Source organism: Oncorhynchus nerka, unplaced genomic scaffold, assembly GCF_034236695.1.
Source record: "Oncorhynchus nerka isolate Pitt River unplaced genomic scaffold, Oner_Uvic_2.0 unplaced_scaffold_1465, whole genome shotgun sequence".
Taxonomy (NCBI): Eukaryota; Metazoa; Chordata; class Actinopteri; order Salmoniformes; family Salmonidae; genus Oncorhynchus; species Oncorhynchus nerka.
Genome location: NW_027039848.1, coordinates 6,584 through 28,126, shown reverse-complemented (window position 1 = coordinate 28,126; position 21,543 = coordinate 6,584). Strand labels below are relative to the sequence as shown.

At 39.6% G+C, this 21,543-nt stretch overlaps 1 protein-coding gene across 1 annotated transcript in view; it reads right to left on the bottom strand.

Annotated features, from left to right (window-relative positions):
* The window catches only part of LOC115127868 (NLR family CARD domain-containing protein 3-like), a 30,486-nt gene extending 10,323 nt beyond the window's left edge, over positions 1-20,163 (bottom strand). The window contains exons 1-8 of the mRNA XM_065015389.1: positions 20,058-20,163; positions 18,541-18,683; positions 12,598-12,714; positions 11,894-11,971; positions 3,096-3,212; positions 2,746-2,830; positions 2,387-2,615; positions 227-2,024 (exon numbers count right to left, since the gene is read on the bottom strand). Of these exons, the coding sequence (XP_064871461.1) occupies positions 227-2,024; positions 2,387-2,615; positions 2,746-2,830; positions 3,096-3,212; positions 11,894-11,971; positions 12,598-12,714; positions 18,541-18,578 (2,462 nt within the window). The 5' untranslated portion in view covers positions 18,579-18,683; positions 20,058-20,163. The remainder of the gene's footprint in view (positions 1-226; positions 2,025-2,386; positions 2,616-2,745; positions 2,831-3,095; positions 3,213-11,893; positions 11,972-12,597; positions 12,715-18,540; positions 18,684-20,057) is intronic.
* Between the last annotated feature and the right edge of the window lie 1,380 nt (positions 20,164-21,543).

Here is a 21,543-nt window from a genome sequence, read left to right as displayed (position 1 = left end):
CATATAGATTCATCTTCCATCTCCTAGAATTGTATGGTCATATTGTTATACTAATGTGAAAATCAATGAATTTATTGAATATGTTATTCAATATAATATTATTTACATATTATAATACATATTGTTCTCTAAACTGAATATTTCTTCCTGATGATTAGTTCTTAAATGTCATTTCATTTTATTTGTTCCTGATGATTAGTTCTTATATGGCATTTTATTTACTCACAGAGCAGCTCTGGAGGCTTTGACCACTGGCAGCAGCCTCAGAAGACCTTCCTCTGATCTGGAGTATTTCTTCAGGTCAAACACATCCAGCTCCTTTTCTGAAGTCAGCAACACAAAGACCAGAGCTGACCACTGTGCAGGTGACAGTTTGGGTTCTGAGAGACTTCCTGATCTCAGGTAGCTTTGGATCTCCTCCACTAGAGAATGGTCATTCAGTTCATTCATACAGTGGAACAGATTGATGCACCTCTCTGGAGAGGGATTCTCCCTGATCTTCTTCTTGATGTACTTGACTGTTTCTTCATGGCTCTGTGAGCTGCTTCTTGTCTTTGTCAGTAGACCTCGTAAGTGCTTCTGATTGGACTCCAGTGAGAGGCCCAGAAGGAAGCGGAGGAAAAGGTCCAGGTTTCCCGTCTCACTTTGTAAGGCTTTATCCACAGCACTCTTGTAGAAAGTAACTTTACGCCTTTGTTTGATCCTCACAGAAAAGTTCCTGGACGTTGATTGCAGTTTGTCCATTAGATTCTCATTGTTGTTGATGAATGAGAGGAACACATATACAGCAGCCAGAAACTCCTGAATGCTCAGATGAACAAAGCAGTACACCTTGTCCTGGTACAGCCCACATTCCTCTTTAAAGAGCTGTGTGCACAATCCTGAGTACACTGAGGCTTCATTGACATCAATGCCAGCATCTTTCAGGTCTTCTTCATAGAAAATCAGATTGCCTTTCACAAGCTGTTGAAAAGCCAGTTTTCCCAGTGACAGAATGCTCTCTTTATTCCAGTGTGGACCTGTCTCTTCTTTCCCAAGATACTTTTCATTCTTCTGTTTGGTATGAAACACCACAAGGTGTGTGTACATCTCAGTCAGAGTCTTGGGCATCTCTTCTCTCTTATGTTTCAGCATGTGTTCAAGGACTGTTGCAGAAATCCAACAGAAGACTGGAATGTGGCACATGATGTGGAGGCTCCTTGATGTCTTTATGTGTGAGATGATTCTGCTGGCCAGGTCCTCATCACTGAATCTCTTCCTGAAGTACTCCTCCTTCTGTGGGTCATTGAACCCTCGTACCTCTGTCACCTGGTCAACACACCCTGAAGGGATCTTATTGGCTGCTGCAGGTCGGGTAGTTATCCAGAGGAGAGCAGAGGGAAGCAGATTTCCCCTTATGAGATTTGTCAGCAGAACATCCACTGAGGTTGACTCTGTGACGTCCCAACAGATCTTGTTCTTCTGGAAGTCTAGGGGCAGTCGGCACTCATCCAGACCATCAAAGATGAACAGAACTTTGTACTTGTCGAAGTTGGAGATTCCTGATTGTTTGGTTTCCATTGAGAAGTGATTGAGAAGTTCAATGAAAGTGTGTTTGTCCCCTTTCATCAAATTCAGCTCCCGAAAAGGGAATGAAAATACAAATTGGACATCCTGATTAGCTTTTCCTTCAGCCCAGTCCAGAATGAACTTCTGCACAGAGACTGTTTTTCCAATGCCAGCGACTCCCTTTGTCAGCACAGTTCTGATACGTTTGTCTTGTCCAGTTAAGGGTTTGAAGATGTCGTTACATTTGATTGCAGTCTCTGGTCTTGCTTGTTTCCTGGTTGTTGTCTCAATCTGTCTCAGCTCATGTTCATTATTGACCTCTCCTGTTCCACCCTCTGTGATGTAGAGCTCTGTGTAGATCTTATTGAGAAGTGTTGGGTTTCCTTGTTTAGCGATCCCCTCAAATACACATTGAAACTTCTTCTTTAGATTAGATTTGAGTTCACGTTGGCAAATCACAGCGAGCTCATCTGAATCTAGAAATAACACAGAGGATATTAATATTACGTCTGTTTTAATGCCTACAGTATTGAAGGACTGTTATAAAGTTGTAAATTATAATAATGTATTCTCTAAACTGACTGTATAAATGTTTTGATAATGCATTACAGACTGGTGTGACTGATTATATTCTTATTGGTATTATTGATGGTATTATTAATGTTCTCTCTCTAAATGAATCACCACAACACATCCCTGCTGCTACTTGATGAGGTCACTAGGTGTTGTGTTAAGGCTGCTACAATATCATTGAGTTACACAGCTACTTTAGCTGTACTTTAGCTACAGCTTTTAAATGTTATAAAACAGCATTCAACATGAGGCAGACAGATCTTACATTTCTCCAGTGTGTCAGCAAGCTCCTTCTGGTTCATTTTCCTCAGGATGTGCAGTGTGATCTTCAGAGCCCCCTCTCTGGCACTGCTCTCCTGCTGCTCATCTTCAGGATCCACCACTTCCTTATCCTGCTTCTGACTCTCAAAGCCTTCTGGGAGTTCTGGACTAAGAATCCTCTTGAACATCTTCAGCTCGTTCTTCACAAATGTCATAATTTTCTCTTCAAGCATCTGAAATAAATAAAGTAAATAAGTTAAGCAAGAGAATAAAATGCTTTCTCATTAACACATTAATGAATGATTGACAGATCAACTTTACTTGAGGTAAACAAAAACAAATGTACATAACAGGACCACATACACTGAATATGGAGGCCAGGTCTGTTTGATGACTCTGGGAAGACTGACCACTGAGAATCTCTGACTCTGATCTCTCCTGTTGGTTTCTGTGGACAAAACATGAGATTACATCTCCTCATCCAGGGAGTACACACACACACACACACACACACACACACACACACACACACACACACACACACACGGAGGGAATGTTGTGTTTGTTTAATATTGTTTTAGGACTATGAAAATGGACAAAATGATTAGCCTATTGATTATGAAAACAACAACAATAAATGGGAAAATGGGAGGAGAAATGACTAGAGACAGTGTTGTTTAACTCACTGACCAGGACCCATGAGTTCTTCTTACCTTTGTTCAGTAGAAAAGTCTCCCTTTCTAAAGTTTATAGGTAGATACATAGACCGGTCACTCTTCATGGACACACAGCTGGGAACAGGGGAGGCTGGTCTCTCCTGCTTGATTGGACTTCAACACAACAGAGACAAACATTACATCTCTCATCTACTCTGAGCTCAGATGGGGAAACATAAGAAGAGTTTCACAAATAGAACCGACTTCCAGACGCTCGTTGCAGCGCGCGAGCAGTGTGTCATTTTTAATAACGAAATTCATTTGGCGACGCGAGCGTTGTAGTCAGTCTGTCAGCCCCGCTAAAAGGCTGGTGTCGTTACTCTGCCTTCTCCAGGGCATGTTGAGGTAAATTTACTAACCGGGAGGGTTGAATGATGTAATTTATTGGAGGTCTGGAAGACGCACTCTCGAGGTTGTTTACTCACAATATCAGATATTAAGATGATTTTTATAATGAAGGTATACTGAGGTTGAGGTTCTGACTAGTGATTATTTACCCGGGGTTCAATACCTGCTATTGAGGCGCCCTGAAAATAATATTCAAAAGTTTGGTCCTTGGACACAGACGGGTTAAACACTAAAGTTACCGTCCATCTAGTGAAGAGAGGAGAACCGGACAGAGGTAGCCAGCATCCGTCAACGAGAGAGGGAGAAGCCTCACCGGGATTTAACAGGTGGAAGAAACAACCGGGGAGCCGGTGATGATGTAGTGGTAGCTATGGTAACTAGGATGCTGCTGGTAGAGTAGCTAGCTAGCTTACCGAGCTGTACCGACTAGCTAGGATAACTAGGATGCTGCTGGTAGAGTAGCTAGCTAGCTTACCGAGCTGTACCGACTAGCTAGGATAACTAGGATGCTGCTGGTAAAGTAGCTAGCTAGCTTACCGAGCTGTACCGAAGAGCTTGGTTAGTTAGCAGGTCGTTCGTCTGTCCCTCCTCTCGATGATGAATCCGGTGAAACACAAATTGAAACAAGGATAGAGAGTGAAAAGGATCTGTCTACACACATACTGTCCCCGACCGTAAAGAAAAAAGCAAATTGAACAATAAACTTCGGTGTCTCAACACTGTAACAAACTCCATCGTTATTCCCAGAGATCACCTCAGTCCACTCTGCGCGTAACCGGCTTGGCGCCACACCGAACGTGGACGCGGACAGTTCTGTACGGGGACGCGGACAGTTCTGTACGCAATATTTAGGACACCTGGTGAGCTGTCCTAAGTTAGTTAACAGCAGCTGTCCTGAGTTAACAACAGCAGGTGTCTTGATAATACTATAGAATAATGCAGTGAGTCAGTGGTTCCTGCTCCACGTGTAATTGCATTGTAGTAGTTAAAAGAATGTTTTATATTTCTATATGATCAATCCATTAATAATATAGACCAACATGCAACAGTATGTCTTGTGCTTTTGGCAATGATTTATGTATAATAATTATGTATAACAAGTGATACCATGTATGTCTGTGGCGGCAGGTAGCCTTGTGGTTAGAGTGTAGAGGTGGCAGGTCGCCTTGTGGTTAGAGTGTAGAGATGGCAGGTAGCCTTGTGGTTAGAGTGTAGATGTGGCAGGTAGCCTCATGGTTAGAGTGTAGAGGTGGCAGGTCGCCTTGTGGTTAGAGTGTAGAGGTGGCAGGTAGCCTAGTGGTTAGAGTGTAGAGGTGGCAGGTAGCCTCGTGGTTAGAGTGTAGAGGTGGCAGGTAGCCTTGTGGTTAGAGTGTAGAGATGGCAGGTAGCCTTGTGGTTAGAGTGTAGAGATGGCAGGTAGCCTCGTGGTTAGAGTGTAGAGGTGGCAGGTAGCCTCGTGGTTAGAGTGTTGGGCCAGTAACCGAAAGGTTGCTAGATTGAATCCCTGAGCTGACAAGGTAAAAATCTGCCCCTGAACAAGGCAGTTAACCACTGTTCCTAGGCAGACATTGTAAATAACATCTGCTAACCATGTGTATGTGACCAATAACATCTGCTAACCATGTGTATGTGACCAATAACATCTTCTAACCCTGTGTATGTAACCAATAACATCTTCTAACCCTGTGTATGTGACCAATAACATCTGCTAACCCTGTGTATGTGACCAATAACATCTGCTAACCCTGTGTATGTGACCAATAACATCTGCTAACCATGTGTATGTAACCAATAACATCTGCTAACCATGTGTATGTGACATATAACATCTGTTAACCATGTGTATGTGACCAATAACATCTGCTAACCCTGTGTATGTGACCAATAACATCTGCTAACCATGTGTATGTGACCAATAACATCTGCTAACCATGTGTATGTGACCAATAACATCTGCTAACCCTGTGTATGTGACCAATAACATCTGCTAACCATGTGTATGTGACCAATAACATCTGCTAACCATGTGTATGTGACCAATAACATCTGCTAACCCTGTGTATGTGACCAATAACATCTGCTAACCATGTGTATGTGACCAATAACATCTGCTAACCATGTGTATGTGACCAATAACATCTGCTAACCATGTGTATGTGACCAATAACATCTGCTAACCATGTGTATGTGACCAATATCATCTGCTAACCCTGTGTATGTGACCAATAACATCTGCTAACCATGTGTATGTGACCAATAACATCTGCTAATCATGTGTATGTCACCAAATTTGATTTATATCTGGGACTACATTTGTTTATGTGTTGGCTTTATGTGTTGTGTTTGTAAACTCCAGCTCAGATGATTGAGCTAAAAACCCTTAAAGTATCTGTCTAGTGTTTACAGGTTTATATGAAATCTGACCTAAAATGTATTAAAATATGAGTGAAATAGTTTTCCTTCTAATAATTGGTAATTAAGTTATTTATTTGTCATTTTATTTAACCTTTATTTAACCAGGTTGGCCTATTAAGAACAAGTTCTCATTTACAACTGCGACCTGGCCAAGATAAAGCAAAGCTGTGCGACAAAAACAACAATTTAGAGTTCCACATGGATTAGCAAACGGACAGTCGGTAACACAATAGAAAGGGATTAGCAAACGGACAGTCAGTAACACAATAGAAAGGGATTAGCAAACGGACAGTCGGTAACACAATAGAAAGGGATTAGCAAACGGACAGTCAGTAACACAATAGAAAGGGATTAGCAAACTGACAGTCAGTAACACAATAGAAAGGGATTAGCAAACGGACAGTCGGTAACAATAGAAAGGGATTAGCAAACGGACTGTCGGTAACACAATAGAAAGGGATTAGCAAACGGACAGTCGGTAACACAATAGAAAGGGATTAGCAAACGGACAGTCGGTAACACAATAGAAAGGGATTAGCAAACGGACAGTCGGTAACACAATAGAAAGGGATTAGCAAACGGACAGTCGGTAACACAATAGAAAGGGATTAGCAAACGGACAGTCGGTAACACAATAGAAAGGGATTAGCAAACGGACAGTCAGTAACACAATAGAAAGGGATTAGCAAACGGACAGTCGGTAACAATAGAAAGGGATTAGCAAACGGACAGTCGGTAACACAATAGAAAGGGATTAGCAAACGGACAGTCGGTAACACAATAGAAAGGGATTAGCAAACGGACAGTCGGTAACACAATAGAAAGGGATTAGCAAACGGACAGTCAGTAACACAATAGAAAGGGATTAGCAAACGGACAGTCGGTAACAATAGAAAGGGATTAGCAAACGGACTGTCGGTAACACAATAGAAAGGGATTAGCAAACGGACAGTCGGTAACACAATAGAAAGGGATTAGCAAACGGACAGTCGGTAACACAATAGAAAGGGATTAGCAAACGGACAGTCGGTAACACAATAGAAAGGGATTAGCAAACGGACAGTCGGTAACACAATAGAAAGGGATTAGCAAACGGACAGTCGGTAACACAATAGAAAGGGATTAGCAAACGGACAGTCGGTAACACAATAGAAAGGGATTAGCAAATTGACAGTCGGTAACACAATAGAAAGGGATTAGCAAACGGACAGTCGGTAACACAATAGAAAGGGATTAGCAAACGGACAGTCGGTAACACAATAGAAAGGGATTAGCAAACTGACAGTCGGTAACACAATAGAAAGGGATTAGCAAACGGACAGTAACACAATAGAAAGGGATTAGCAAACGGACAGTCAGTAACATAATAGAAAGGGATTAGCAAACGGACAGTTGGTAACAATAGAAAGGGATTAGCAAACGGACAGTCGGTAACACAATAGAAAGGGATTAGCAAACGGACAGTCGGTAACACAATAGAAAGGGATTAGCAAACTGACAGTAACACAATAGAAAGGGATTAGCAAACGGACAGTCGGTAACACAATAGAAAGGGATTAGCAAACGGACAGTCGGTAACACAATAGAAAGGGATTAGCAAACGGACAGTCGGTAACACAATAGAAAGGGATTAGCAAACGGACAGTCGGTAACACAATAGAAAGGGATTAGCAAACGGACAGTCGGTAACACAATAGAAAGGGATTAGCAAACGGACAGTCGGTAACACAATAGAACAATCTGTGTTCAGTGTGTGCAGATGTAGTACGATTAGGGAATTAAGGCAATAGATAGGCCATAGTGCCATAGTGGTGTTGGCTTTGGGGATGACCAGTGAACTATACCTGCTGGAGCGCGTGCTACAAGTGGGTGTTGCTATGGTGACCAGTGAGCTGAGATAAAGCGTGGCTTTACCTAGCAAAGACTTACAGATAACCTGGAGCCAGTGGGTTTGGCGGCGAATGTGTAGTGAGGACCAGCCAACAACAGCATACAGGTCACAGTGGTGGGTAGTGTATGGGGCTTTGGTGACAAAACGGATGGCACTGTGATAGACTGCATCCGATTTGCTGAGTAGAGTGTTGGAGGCTATTTTGTAAATGACAGTCGGTAGGCTAGTCAGTTTTACGAGGTATGTTTGGCAGCATGAGTGAAGGAGGCTTTGTTGCGAAATAGGAAGCTGATTCTAGATTTAATTTTGGATTGGAGATGCTTAATGTGAGTCTGGAAGGAGAGTTTACAGTCTAACCAGACACCCAGGTATTTGTAGTTGTCCACGTATTCTAAGTCAGAGCCGTCCAGAGTAGTGATGCTAGTCGGGTGGGTATCTGTAGTTGTCCACGTATTCTAAGTCAGAACCGTCCAGAGTAGTGATGCTAGTCGGTTGGGTATCTGTAATTGTCCACGTATTCTAAGTCAGAACCGTCCAGAGTAGTGATGCTAGTCAGGTGGGCGGGTGCAGGCAGCGATCAGTTGAAGAGCATTCAGTTTTACTTGGGTATGAGTTAACAGAATACAACCTTTTAAAAGTTAGATTTTTAAAACCGTGTCTTTTTGTGCCCTGGGATTTGTAGAACCTGTGTTTAACATTTTGAACACAAACACGCTATTTGTATCAATATCAGGAGTATTTACTCTGTGATAGAAACCTGGTATATACCAGGAGTATTTACTCTGTGATTAGATACCTGGTATATACCAGTAGTATTTACTCTGTGCTTAGATACCTGGTATATACCAGGAGTATTTACTCTGTGATTAGATACCTGGTATATACCAGGAGTATTTACTCTGTGTTTAATTCCCTGGTATATACCAGGAGTATTTACTCTGTGTAAGATACCTGGTATTTACTCTGTGATTAGATACCTGGTATAAACCAGGAGTATTTACTCTGTGTTTAGATACCTGGTATATACCAGGAGTATTTACTCTGTGTTAGATACCTGGTATATACCAGGAGTATTTACTCTGTGTTTAGATACCTGGTATATACCAGGAGTATTTACTCTGTGTAAGATACCTGGTATTTACTCTGTGATTAGATACCTGGTATATACCAGGAGTATTTACTCTGTGTTTAGATACCTGGTATATAACATGAGTATTTATTTTTTCAGAAAATTATCTAAATTAGCTTTTATTATTTAAAGAAATTATGAAAAAGATTGGTGTTTTTTTCCACTATCTAATCACGGCATGGGGTTGTTCAATGACAGACATGCATTTGTTTAAAATCTATCACTTGATGGTTTCCTTTCAAAAAGAAAAAATAATCATGTTTTTTTCTTAAGTGCTACATATCTGTCTCACTCTCAGAGAAATCAGTAGTACTGCTAGGTTTTATACAGTAATAATATATATCTGTCTCACTCTCAGAGGAATCAGTAGTACTGCTAGGTTTTATACAGTAATAATATATATCTGCCTCACTCTCAGAGAAATCAGTAGTACTGCTAGGTTTTATACAGTAATAATATATATCTGCCCCACTCTCAGAGAAATCAGTAGTACTGCTAGGTTTTACACAGTAATAATATATATCTGCCCCACTCTCAGAGAAATCAGTAGTACTAATAGGTTTTACACAGTAATAATATATATCTGCCTCACTCTCAGAGAAATCAGTAGTACTGCTAGGTTTTATACAGTAATAATATATATCTGCCCCACTCTCAGAGAAATCAGTAGTACTGCTAGGTTTTACACAGTAATAATATATATCATATATATCAGTCATACAGTCAAATGTAACAAATAACTGCATTTTTTATAAAGAACTATACAAATGATACACGTGTGCCTCAGACCACTAGAACAGCTGAGTAATCTAACACCTGCCTCAGACCACTAGAACAGCTGAGTAATCTAACACCTGCCTCAGACCACTAGAACAGCTGAGTAATCTAACACCTGCCTCAGACCACTAGAACAGCTGAGTAATCTAACACCTGCCTTAGACCACTAGAACAGCTGAGTAATCTCACACCTGCCTCAGACCACTAGAACAGATGAGTAATCTAACACCTGCCTCAGACCACTAGAACAGCTGAGTAATCTAACACCTTAGACCACTAGAACAGCTGAGTAATCTAACACCTGTCTCAGACCACTAGAACAGCTGAGTAATCTAACACCTGCCTCAGACCACTAGAACAGATGAGTAATCTACCACCTGCCTCAGACCACTAGAACAGATGAGTAATCTAACACCTTCCTCAGACCACTAGAACAGCTGAGTAATCTAACACCTGCCTCAGACCACTAGAACAGATGAGTAATCTAACACCTGCCTCAGACCACTAGAACAGCTGAGTAATCTAACACCTGCCTCAGACCACTAGAACAGATGAGTAATCTAACACCTGCCTCAGACCACTAGAACAGCTGAGTAATTTAACACCTGCCTCAGACCACTAGAACAGCTGAGTAATCTAACACCTGTCTCAGACCACTAGAACAGCTGAGTAATCTAACACCTGCCTCAGACCACTAGAACAACTGAGTAATCTAACACCTGCCTCAGACCACTAGAACAGCTGAGTAATCTAACACCTGCCTCAGACCACTAGAACAGCTGAGTGATCTAACACCTGCCTCAGACCACTAGAACAGCTGAGTAAACTAACACCTGCCTCAGACCACTAGAACAGCTGAGTAAACTAACACCTGCCTCAGACCACTAGAACAGCTGAGTAAACTAACACCTGCCTCAGACCACTAGAACAGCTGAGTAAACTAACACCTGCCTCAGACCACTAGAACAGCTGAGTAAACTAACACCTGTCTCAGACCACTAGAACAGCTGAGTAAACTAACACCTGCCTCAGACCACTAGAACAGATGAGTAATCTAACACCTGCCTCAGACCACTAGAACAGCTGAGTAAACTAACACCTGCCTCAGACCACTAGAACAGCTGAGTAATCTAACACCTGCCTCAGACCACTAGAACAGCTGAGTAATCTAACACCTGCCTCAGACCACTAGAACAGCTGAGTAATCTAACACCTGCCTCAGACCACTAGAACAGCTGAGTAAACTAACACCTGTCTCAGACCACTAGAACAGCTGAGTAAACTAACACCTTAGACCACTAGAACAGCTGAGTAAACTAACACCTGTCTCAGACCACTAGAACAGCTGAGTAAACTAACACCTGCCTCAGACCACTAGAACAGCTGAGTAAACTAACACCTGCCTCAGACCACTAGAACAGCTGAGTAAACTAACACCTGCCTCAGACCACTAGAACAGCTGAGTAATCTAACACCTGTCTCAGACCACTAGAACAGCTGAGTAATCTAACACCTGCCTCAGACCACTAGAACAGCTGAGTAATCTACCACCTGCCTCAGACCACTAGAACAGCTGAGTAAACTAACACCTGCCTCAGACCACTAGAACAGCTGAGTAATATAACACCTGCCTCAGACCACTAGAACAGCTGAGTAAACTAACACCACTCGTAGATCAGCTGAGTGAGTCGTTAGATTATTTTTTGCCCTTCCGCATGACTTTATACACAGAAGATCTCTGCTAAACATAGAATCACATGGTTTATCTGTCTCTCTGTGACACCGATAAATTCAGAACAAAGTTGACAATGTCTTTACAATTGATTCAAACAAGGGACTTCTACAAATTTGCTTCAAATGAAAACCGAGATGACTGCATTAAACTATGAACTGTTGGCTGTAGGCCTATTTCAATCACATTGTTCAGTATATTGAGTTCTATTTTGCTACTTGTCAGCTGCAGTCTGAAATATGTCTGAATATATTTAATGATGTGTAACATGAACACAATGATGTGCCAAATCTGGGATTTAGTGCATTTTAATTGGGTAAGCATTAGACTAAACCTCCTCAATACTTGAAGCCATAGGTGATAATAGAAGCTGATCTGTGGTCAGTATTGTGACATAATTATAATGTTAAGCAAAGATTTGAATGGAGAAAACTGATCTGAGAGCAGCGTTCCCTTTCTTCCCGTCCTATCAGTATTGATAAATGCTCCGCCAGACCTGATACCTTGTTGTGCTGCTGATCCTGTTTGTATTGGTCTGACTGAGGATGTGGAACCTGTTCACCAGACGTGATACATTGTACCTTGTAAAAAAAAACAAAGGAAATAGTAAGACAAAACAACAATAATGAGACTATAAGGAGTCAATGTGCAGGGTACCAGGTAGTTGAGGTAATAATGAGGCTATAAGGAGTACCAGTACTGAGTCAATGTGCAGGGTACCAGGTAGTTGAGGTAATAATGAGACTATCAGGAGAACCAGTACTGAGTCAATGTGCGGGGTACCAGGTAGTTGAGGTAATAATGAGGCTATAAGGAGTACCAGTACTGAGTCAATGTGCAGGGTACCAGGTAGTTGAGGTAATAATGAGACTATAAGGAGTACCAGTACTGAGTCAATGTGCAGGGTACCAGGTAGTTGAGGTAATTGAGGTAATAGCCACATGTAGGTAGGGGTATAAGTGACTAGGCAATAGGGATAGAGATTACATCTCCTCATCCAGGGAGTTCAGACACACACACACACACACACACACACACACACACTTAGGGAGGGAATGTTGTGTTTGTTTTAAGACTATGAAAATGGACAAAAGGATTAGCCTATGGATTATGAAAACAACAACAATAAATGGGAAAATGGGAGAGGAGAAATTACTAGAGACAGTGTTGTTTAACTCACTGACCAGGACCCATGAGTTCTTCTTACCTTTGTTCAGTAGAAAAGTCTCCATCTCTAAACTCTATAGGTTTATTCATAGACCGGTCACTCTTCATGGACACACAGCTGGGAACAGGGGAGGCTGGTCTCTCCTGCTTGATTGGTCTTCAACACAGCAGAGACAAACATTACATCTCTCATCTACTAAATGTATGGTGTTTTTGGTTTATGTCCGTTTCAATGTTTGTTACACTATAAATGGTTATTTAATGGTAAAATGAACTAGAAAATGTTATATTTAGCAATTCTGAGTAATTACTACCTTAGTAAGAAATGACACATTATTCAGTACTACTGCAGTTGCTACATAATTCCAATAGATGGAAGCAGAAGACCACAATAAATTAGTTTAGTTTTCTCCCTGGATACACCACCACTCCCCCTCACAGGAAATGTTCCCTCTACTACATTCATTGTCAATTCATCAACCAGCATCGACCCGCTCTCCAACTTCTCTCACAAGCAGACAACTCAGCCACCGCCAAAAAGCTTGTGTCGTCACTCTGCCTTCTTGCGAAAATGAGGGTCATTTTGAGGTAAATTCGCTAACCGTTGGATGCACTCTCATCTTTTCTATTCCGAGGCTGTTTAGTCCCAATATGAGATATTAAGAAAATATTTGAAAATGCATGTATACTAAGGTTGAGGTTTGAGCATCTGACTAGTGATTATTTGGCTGTATATTTTTTATAAATATTTAGCAATTAAAAGTTATTAATTAATGTACAGACATTGAGGCAGCTGAGAAATAAACTGTGTTTTTCTGGTTAATTCCTTAGATCAGTCTCAAACATGCCCTATCTATCCTAAGCCAATTTCTGGACTTTCACATAGAGGTTACCAGGTCACCCAGTTCAAACCACATTTGAAAAATAAAAACACATGTGGCTTGTTGATCAAGTGCCTTGAAATAATAAATATAATAAAAGAACTAATTACAAAATAAAAACAGCACAGCGCTTAGACAGGTTTTGATTAACAAAATATTCAAATGCTAAACAATATTATGTGTTTATAGCTCTCTTGCTCCTCCCTGTGGCCTTCTGTAGGTACTACATAACTCAAAGCGGACACCTGCTAGGCTCATAATCTGAGGTAGCAACTGCGACAGATCTACAAATCAATGAGCTAGTCCATGTGGTTTGCAACTCAGTGAACCTGCGCAGCATTCATTTAATTCGATGTCAACAAATGAAGATTCCAATTCATATCAAATTACCCAGCAGCCATTTAGATACAACAAATCGTCACAACAATTAAATCATTCTTAATTAAAACAAATTATTCTGGCTGCTTAAATCGGCCACATCTTGAAAACTAGGACAGGGACATGCGTTTTGTTTAAGTTCAACACTTTTCTGAAAACCAATACGGGCTCCCAAGTGGTGCAGCCGTCTAAGACATCTCAGTACTAGAGGACCCTGGTGCAGCGGTCTAAGACATCTCAGTACTAGAGGACCCTGGTGCAGCCGTCTAAGACATCTCAGTACTAGAGGGTCACTACAGACCCTGGTTCAGTGGTCTAAGGCATCTCAGTACTAGAGGATCACTACAGACCCAGGTTCAGTGGTCTAAGACATCTCAGTACTAGAGGACCCTGGTTCAGTGGTCTAAGGCATCTCAGTACTAGAGGATCACTACAGACCCAGGTTCAGTGGTCTAAGGCATCTCAGTACTAGAGGATCACTACAGACCCAGGTTCAGTGGTCTAAGGCACTGCATCTCAGTACTAGAGGATCACTACAGACCCTGGTTCAGTGGTCTAAGGCATCTCAGTACTAGAGGATCACTACAGACCCTGGTTCAGTGGTCTAAGGCATCTCAGTACTAGAGGATCACTACAGACCCTGGTTCAGCGGTCTAAGGCACTGCATCTCAGTACTAGAGGATCACTACAGACCCTGGTTCAGTGGTCTAAGGCACTGCATCTCAGTACTAGAGGATCACTACAGACCCTGGTTCAGTGGTCTAAGGCATCTCAGTACTAGAGGATCACTACAGACCCTGGTTCAGTGGTCTAAGGCACTGCATCTCAGTACTAGAGGATCACTACAGACCCTGGTTCAGTGGTCTAAGGCATCTCAGTACTAGAGGATCACTACAGACCCTGGTTCAGCGGTCTAAGGCATCTCAGTACTAGAGGATCACTACAGACCCTGGTTCAGCGGTCTAAGGCATCTCAGTACTAGAGGATCACTACAGACCCTGGTTCAGTGGTCTAAGGCATCTCAGTACTAGAGGATCACTACAGGCCCTGGTTCAGCGGTCTAAGGCATCTCAGTACTAGAGGACCCTGGTGCAGCGGTCTAAGGCATCTCAGTACTAGAGGATCACTACAGACCTTGGTTCAGCTGTCTAAGGCATCTCAGTACTAGAGGATCACTACAGACCCTGGTTCAGTGGTCTAAGGCATCTCAGTACTAGAGGATCACTACAGACCCTGGTTCAGCGGTCTAAGGCACTGCATCTCAGTATAATAAGTTACCTGTTTTTCCTGATTACTTCATAACTAGAGACATAATATAAGATAAGGTAATGTTATGAAACTGGGCTCCATGGCAGATGCAATGAACTCGTTTCTATCAGAAAAAACATTGTTGAAAACGTCATGTGTTCAGCCTACTGAGGCTCCCTGAAAATAATATGCAAAAGTTTGGTCCTTGGACACAGAGGGGTTAAACACTAAAGTTACCGTCCATCTAGTGAAGAGAGGAGAACCGGACAGAGGTAGCCAGCATCCGTCAACGAGAGAGGGAGAAGCCCTCCACGGGATTTAACAGGTGGAAGAAACAACCGGGGAGCTCCATCGGTCCACAAGAAATGCAGACAGCCGGTGATGATGTAGTGGTAGCTATGGTAACTAGGATGCTCCTGGTAGAGTAGCTAGCTAGCTTACCGAGCTGTAACGACTAGCTAGGATAACTAGGATGCTGCTGGTAGAGTAGCTAGCTAACTTACCGAGCTGTACCGACTAGCTAGGATAACTAGGATGCTGCTGGTAGAGTAGCAAACTAGCTTACCGAGCTGTACCGACTAGCTAGGATAACTAGGATGCTGCTGGTAGAGTAGGTAGCTAGCTTACCGAGCTGTACCAACTAGCTTGGTTAGTTAGCAGGTCGTTCTGTCCCTCGTCTCGATGATGATGATGAATCCAGTGAACCACAAAATGAAACAAGGATAGAGAGTGAAAAGGATCTGGCTACACTCATACTGTCTCTGACCGTAAAGAAAAAAGCAAATTGAACAATAAACTTCGGTGTTTCAACACTGTAACAAACTCCGTCGTTATTCCCCAAGATCACCTCAGTCCACTCTGCGCGTAACCGGACAATATGCTTGGCGCCACACCGAACTGTACGGGGACGCGGACAGTTCTGTACGGGGACGCGGACAGTTCTGTACGGGGACGCGGACAGTTCTGTACGGGGATGAGGACAGTTCTGTACGGGGACGCGGACAGTTCTGTACGGGGATGAGGACAGTTCTGTACGGGGACGCGGACAGTTCTGTACGGGGATGAGGACAGTTCTGTATAGGGACGTGGGAAGTTCCAGAACACAATAACTAAACACAGGATTTGTGGGTTACATTAGTAATTAGTAATATTCATATTGTATTATGATTATGTAAATCAACATTCCGGGGGGGGGGGGGGGGGGGGGTAAGAATGGAGCAGAATAGACATTTTTGGTTGTTTGCTGTAACTAATAGACAAAGTTGTATTGTATTGTAATGTATTGTATTGTATTGTAATGTAATGTATTGTATTATAATGTATTGTAATGTATTGTATTGTAATGTAATGTATTGTATTGTATTATAATGTATTGTAATGTATTGTAATGTATTGTAATGTATTGTATTGTAATGTAATGTATTGTATTATAATGTATTGTAATGTATTGTATTGTATTGTAATGTAATGTATTGTATTATAATGTATTGTAATGTATTGTATTGTATTGTAATGTAATGTATTGTATTATAATGTATTGTAATGTATTGTATTGTATTGTAATGTAATGTATTGTATTATAATGTATTGTAATGTATTGTATTGTATTGTATTGTAATGTATTGTATTGTATTGTATTGTATTGTAATGTAATGTATTGTAATGTATTGTATTGTATTGTAATGTATTGCAATGTATTGTTTTGTAATGCATTGTATTGTATTGTAATGTATTGTAATATATTGTAATGTAATATATTGTATTGTAATGTATTGTATTGTATTGTATTGTAATGTATTGTAATTTACTGTATTGTATTGTAATGTATTGTATTGTAATGTATTGTATTGTATTGTAATGTATTGTAATTTACTGTATTGTATTGTATTGTATTGTAATGTATTGTATTGTATTGCAATGTATTGTATTGTATTGTAATGTATTGTATTGTATTGTATTGTATTGTAATGTATTGTAATGTATTGTATTGTAATGTATTGTATTGTAATGTATTGTAATGTATTGTATTGTATTGGAATGTAATGTATTGTAATGTAATGTATTGTATTGTAATGTATTGTATTGTAATGTATTGTAATGTATTGTATTGTATTGTAATGTATTGTAATGTATTGTATTGTAATGTATTGTAATGTATTGTATTGTATTGTAATGTAATGTATTGTAATGTAATGTATTGTATTGTAATGCATTATAATGTATTGTATTGTAAACAAGTCATCCAGAGTTGATGTGGGCCATCGTTCAAACAAAGAGATGCCTCCCTGACCACCAGTGTGTTTGGATATAATGAAGATCAATTCAGTGAAGAAGAACCTCTAGAGTTCTGACCAAAGAGCCCTATAAAGGGTTAAATATATACTGTATACTCAGACAGGCTAACCTCCTATAAAGGGTTAAATATATACTGTATACTCAGACAGGCTAACCTCCTATAAAGGGTTCTATATATACTGTATACTCAGACAGGATAACCTCCTATAAAGGGTTCTATATATATTCTACATGTACTGTATACTAAGACACTTCCTAACCTCCTATAAAGGGTTCTATATATATTCTATATATACTGTATACTCAGACACTTCCTAACCTCCTATAAAGGGTTCTATATATATTCTATATATACTTTATACTCAGACAGGATAACCTCCTATAAAGGGTTCTATATATATTATATATATACTGTATACTCAGACACTTCCTAACCTCCTATAAAGGGTTCTATATATATTCTATATATACTTTATACTCAGACAGGCTAAGCTCCTATAAAGGGTTCTATATATATTCTATATATACTGTATACTCAGACACTTCCTAACCTCCTATATAGGGTTCTATATATATTCTATATATACTGTATACTCAGACACTTCCTAACCTCCTATAAAGGGTTCTATATATATTCTATATATACTGTATACTCAGACACTTCCTAACCTCCTATAAAGGGTTCTATATATATTCTATATATACTGTATCCTCAGACACTTCCTAACCTCCTATAAAGGGTTCTATATATATTCTATATATACTGTATACTCAACGATCAGAATAAAAACTATAACGTTTTGCTGCCAACATATTAGATAATAATTAAGAGGCTAAATGATTGTGTCATGCTAAAAATTTATAGAGGTGTGTGTGTGTGCGTGTGTGTGTGTGTGTGCGTGTGTGTGTGTGCGTGTGCGTGTGTGTGTGTGTGTGTGTGTGTGTGTGTTTGCTGGTGAGACAACCACATATCACAGTCTAATATACAGGATACAAACATTCCATTCCAGCTATATAGCGTTTTGAAAAACAAAAATTCATACACAAAAAACTATTAATTAAAATGTTAGAACAACAATATTTTACAGACAAGGTTCCCCTGAGCAATACTGTCTGATAAATAACAAATGTGAAAAAATTGTGGAAACACGTTTTACAAACAAACAACATTGTAATCTCACCTCTTAACTTTGGTGTCATGTTCCCCAGAGAGTCTCATTTTAGAGGCAGGCCCCCCTCCTCTCTTGCTCCAGAGAGACTCATTTTAGAGACAGGGCCCCCCTTCTTTCTCGCTCCTGAGAGACTCATTTTAGAGAACTGACCCCTAAACAGAGATCCAACATGTTGGTTGTGGTTAACACAGTGACAACTAAACAGAGATCCAACATGTTGGTTGTGGTTAACACAGTGACAACTAAACAGAGATCCAACATGTTGGTTGTGGTTATTAACACAGTGACAACTAAACAGAGATCCAGCATGTTGGTTGTGGTTAACACAGTGACAACTAAACAGAGATCCAACATGTTGGTTGTGGTTAACACAGTGACAACTAAACAGAGATCCAACATGTTGGTTGTGGTTAACACAGTAATTCTTGAAGGTCAATTATTCTCATTTATTCATTATCTCTTAGAAATAAAACATTTACTAACAGACACATCCAAACAGTCAGGTGATTTAATGCATCACATGAAAATGTAGTCGTGATTTATATTTTTCACCTTTTGTCCATAATAATATAATATAATAATAATTATAATAATAATAATAATAACAATATAATATATAATATTAATAATAATAATGTCTCACTTTCTCTTATATTAATTTCTCTCATTCTAGTGTGTTGTTTTGTTCAACAGGTATGATATTATGATGCTGTTACTGAATTCAGTTCATAATAACAATGTTAAGAAAAGTCTGTTCAGTGGTTTCATACCAAATTACACAGGAAGCAGGAGCTCATTGGAATTTAGAAAACAACAAATGTTCTGATATTCTGAAAGACGACTTACAATTTATACATAAAAAATATACAAATTGTAAAATAACCGCGATATACGAATATATGAACAACATGTTATTGAATGTGACTTGACTACGCCCAGTTATCTATATGAACAACATGTTATTGAATGTGACTTGACTACACCCAGTTAGCTATATGAACAACATGTTATTGAATATGACTTGACTACACCCAGTTAGCTATATGAACAACATGTTATTGAATGTGACTTGACTACACCCAGTTAGCTATATGAACAACATGTTATTGAATGTGACTTGACTACACCCAGTTAGCTATATGAACAACATGTTATTGAATGTGACTTGACTACACCGAGTTAGCTATATGAACAACATGTTATTGAATGTGACTTGACTACACCCAGTTAGCTATATGAACAACATGTTATTGAATGTGACTTGACTACACCCAGTTAGCTATATGAACAACATGTTATTGAATGTGACTTGACTACACCCAGTTAGCTATATGAACAACATGTTATTGAATGTGACCTGCCTATACCCAGTTAGCGCCATTTTGTATGATTGAACTGTCACGTAGCTGTCCCAGGTGAAATGGACTGTTAGATCTGAGTGTTTTACTGTCATTCACTATACTAAAATAACACCAAACATTTAATGTCTCTACACACTTTACAATAATCCCTGGGAAGAGTCTTACCTTGTAGCCTGAATTCACAACCAGAACATGTCAAGTCATTGAGATATTTTCCATTGTGCTGAGAGAGAACCTTCCTGATGACAAGTGTCTCTGTATCTATGTTCTAGGTTCAGTTGATCTTTGGATGTAATAATATCTGGTCAAAGTCTAGTGACACAACACCATATTATATCATAAACATAACAGCAGTTTAACCTTTGGTCAGTAAAGGCCATGGCATATTATAACATGTAGAATCATTATGATGATCCAGGTTCATACTATAACATGTAGAATCATTATTATGATCCAGGTTCATACTATAACATGTAGAATCATTATGATGGATCCAGGTTCATATTATAACATGTAGAATCATTATGATGGATCCAGGTTCATATTATAACATGTAGAATCATTATGATGATCCAGGTTCATATTATAACATGTAGAATCATTATGATGATCCAGGTTCATATTATAACATGTAGAATCATTATGATGATCCAGGTTCATACTATAACATGTAGAATCATTATGATGGATCCAGGTTCATATTATAACATGTAGAATCATTATGATGATCCAGGTTCATATTATAACATGTAGAATCATTATGATGATCCAGGTTCATACTATAACATGTAGAATCATTATGATGATCCAGGTTCATATTATAACATGTATAATCATTATGATGATCCAGGTTCATATTATAACATGTAGAATCATTATGATGATCCAGGTTCATACTATAACATGTAGAATCATTATGATGGATCCAGGTTCATATTATAACATGTAGAATCATTATGATGATCCAGGTTCATACTATAACATGTAGAATCATTATGATGGATCCAGGTTCATACTATAACATGTAGAATCATTATGATGGATCCAGGTTCAACATATCTCTAACTTTGAAGGATACAATGGGGTCCCACATTATTGACACCCTTGATGTAAGTCGCTCTGGATAAGAGCGTCTGCTAAATTACTTAAATGTAAAATGTAAATAAAGATTTGTAAAACTGACTGTATAAAATAAATAATTCTAAGACTGAGCTATATTGTACACTCAAACAAAATTATGAAATTAAATGATTTTCTACTAATACAATATGGCTCAGAGAAAGAGATTGTGTTTAACAAGTAATAATTTCTCTCTAAAGGTTCGGGGTCAAAATTGACACCCCTTTCAATACCTCACCTTGTGTGGATAACGGCACTGAGCCTTTTTCTAAAAGGTTTTATGAGTTGGAGAACACATTGGGAGTGATCTTAGACCATTCCTCCTTACAGAATCCTTACAAATCTTCCCAGTTTGTTTTCTTACCATGAACAACTGACAAACTAACAAAACTGTGTATTAGTCGCCCTCTAGTGGTAGGTGGTGATAATGTCTCCACACTCCTCTCTCTCACAAACATCGACTATGACCTGACGAATGAGCCATCCTGATTAAAGATTCCCACAATACTCTGTGTGTGTCTGTGTGTATGTG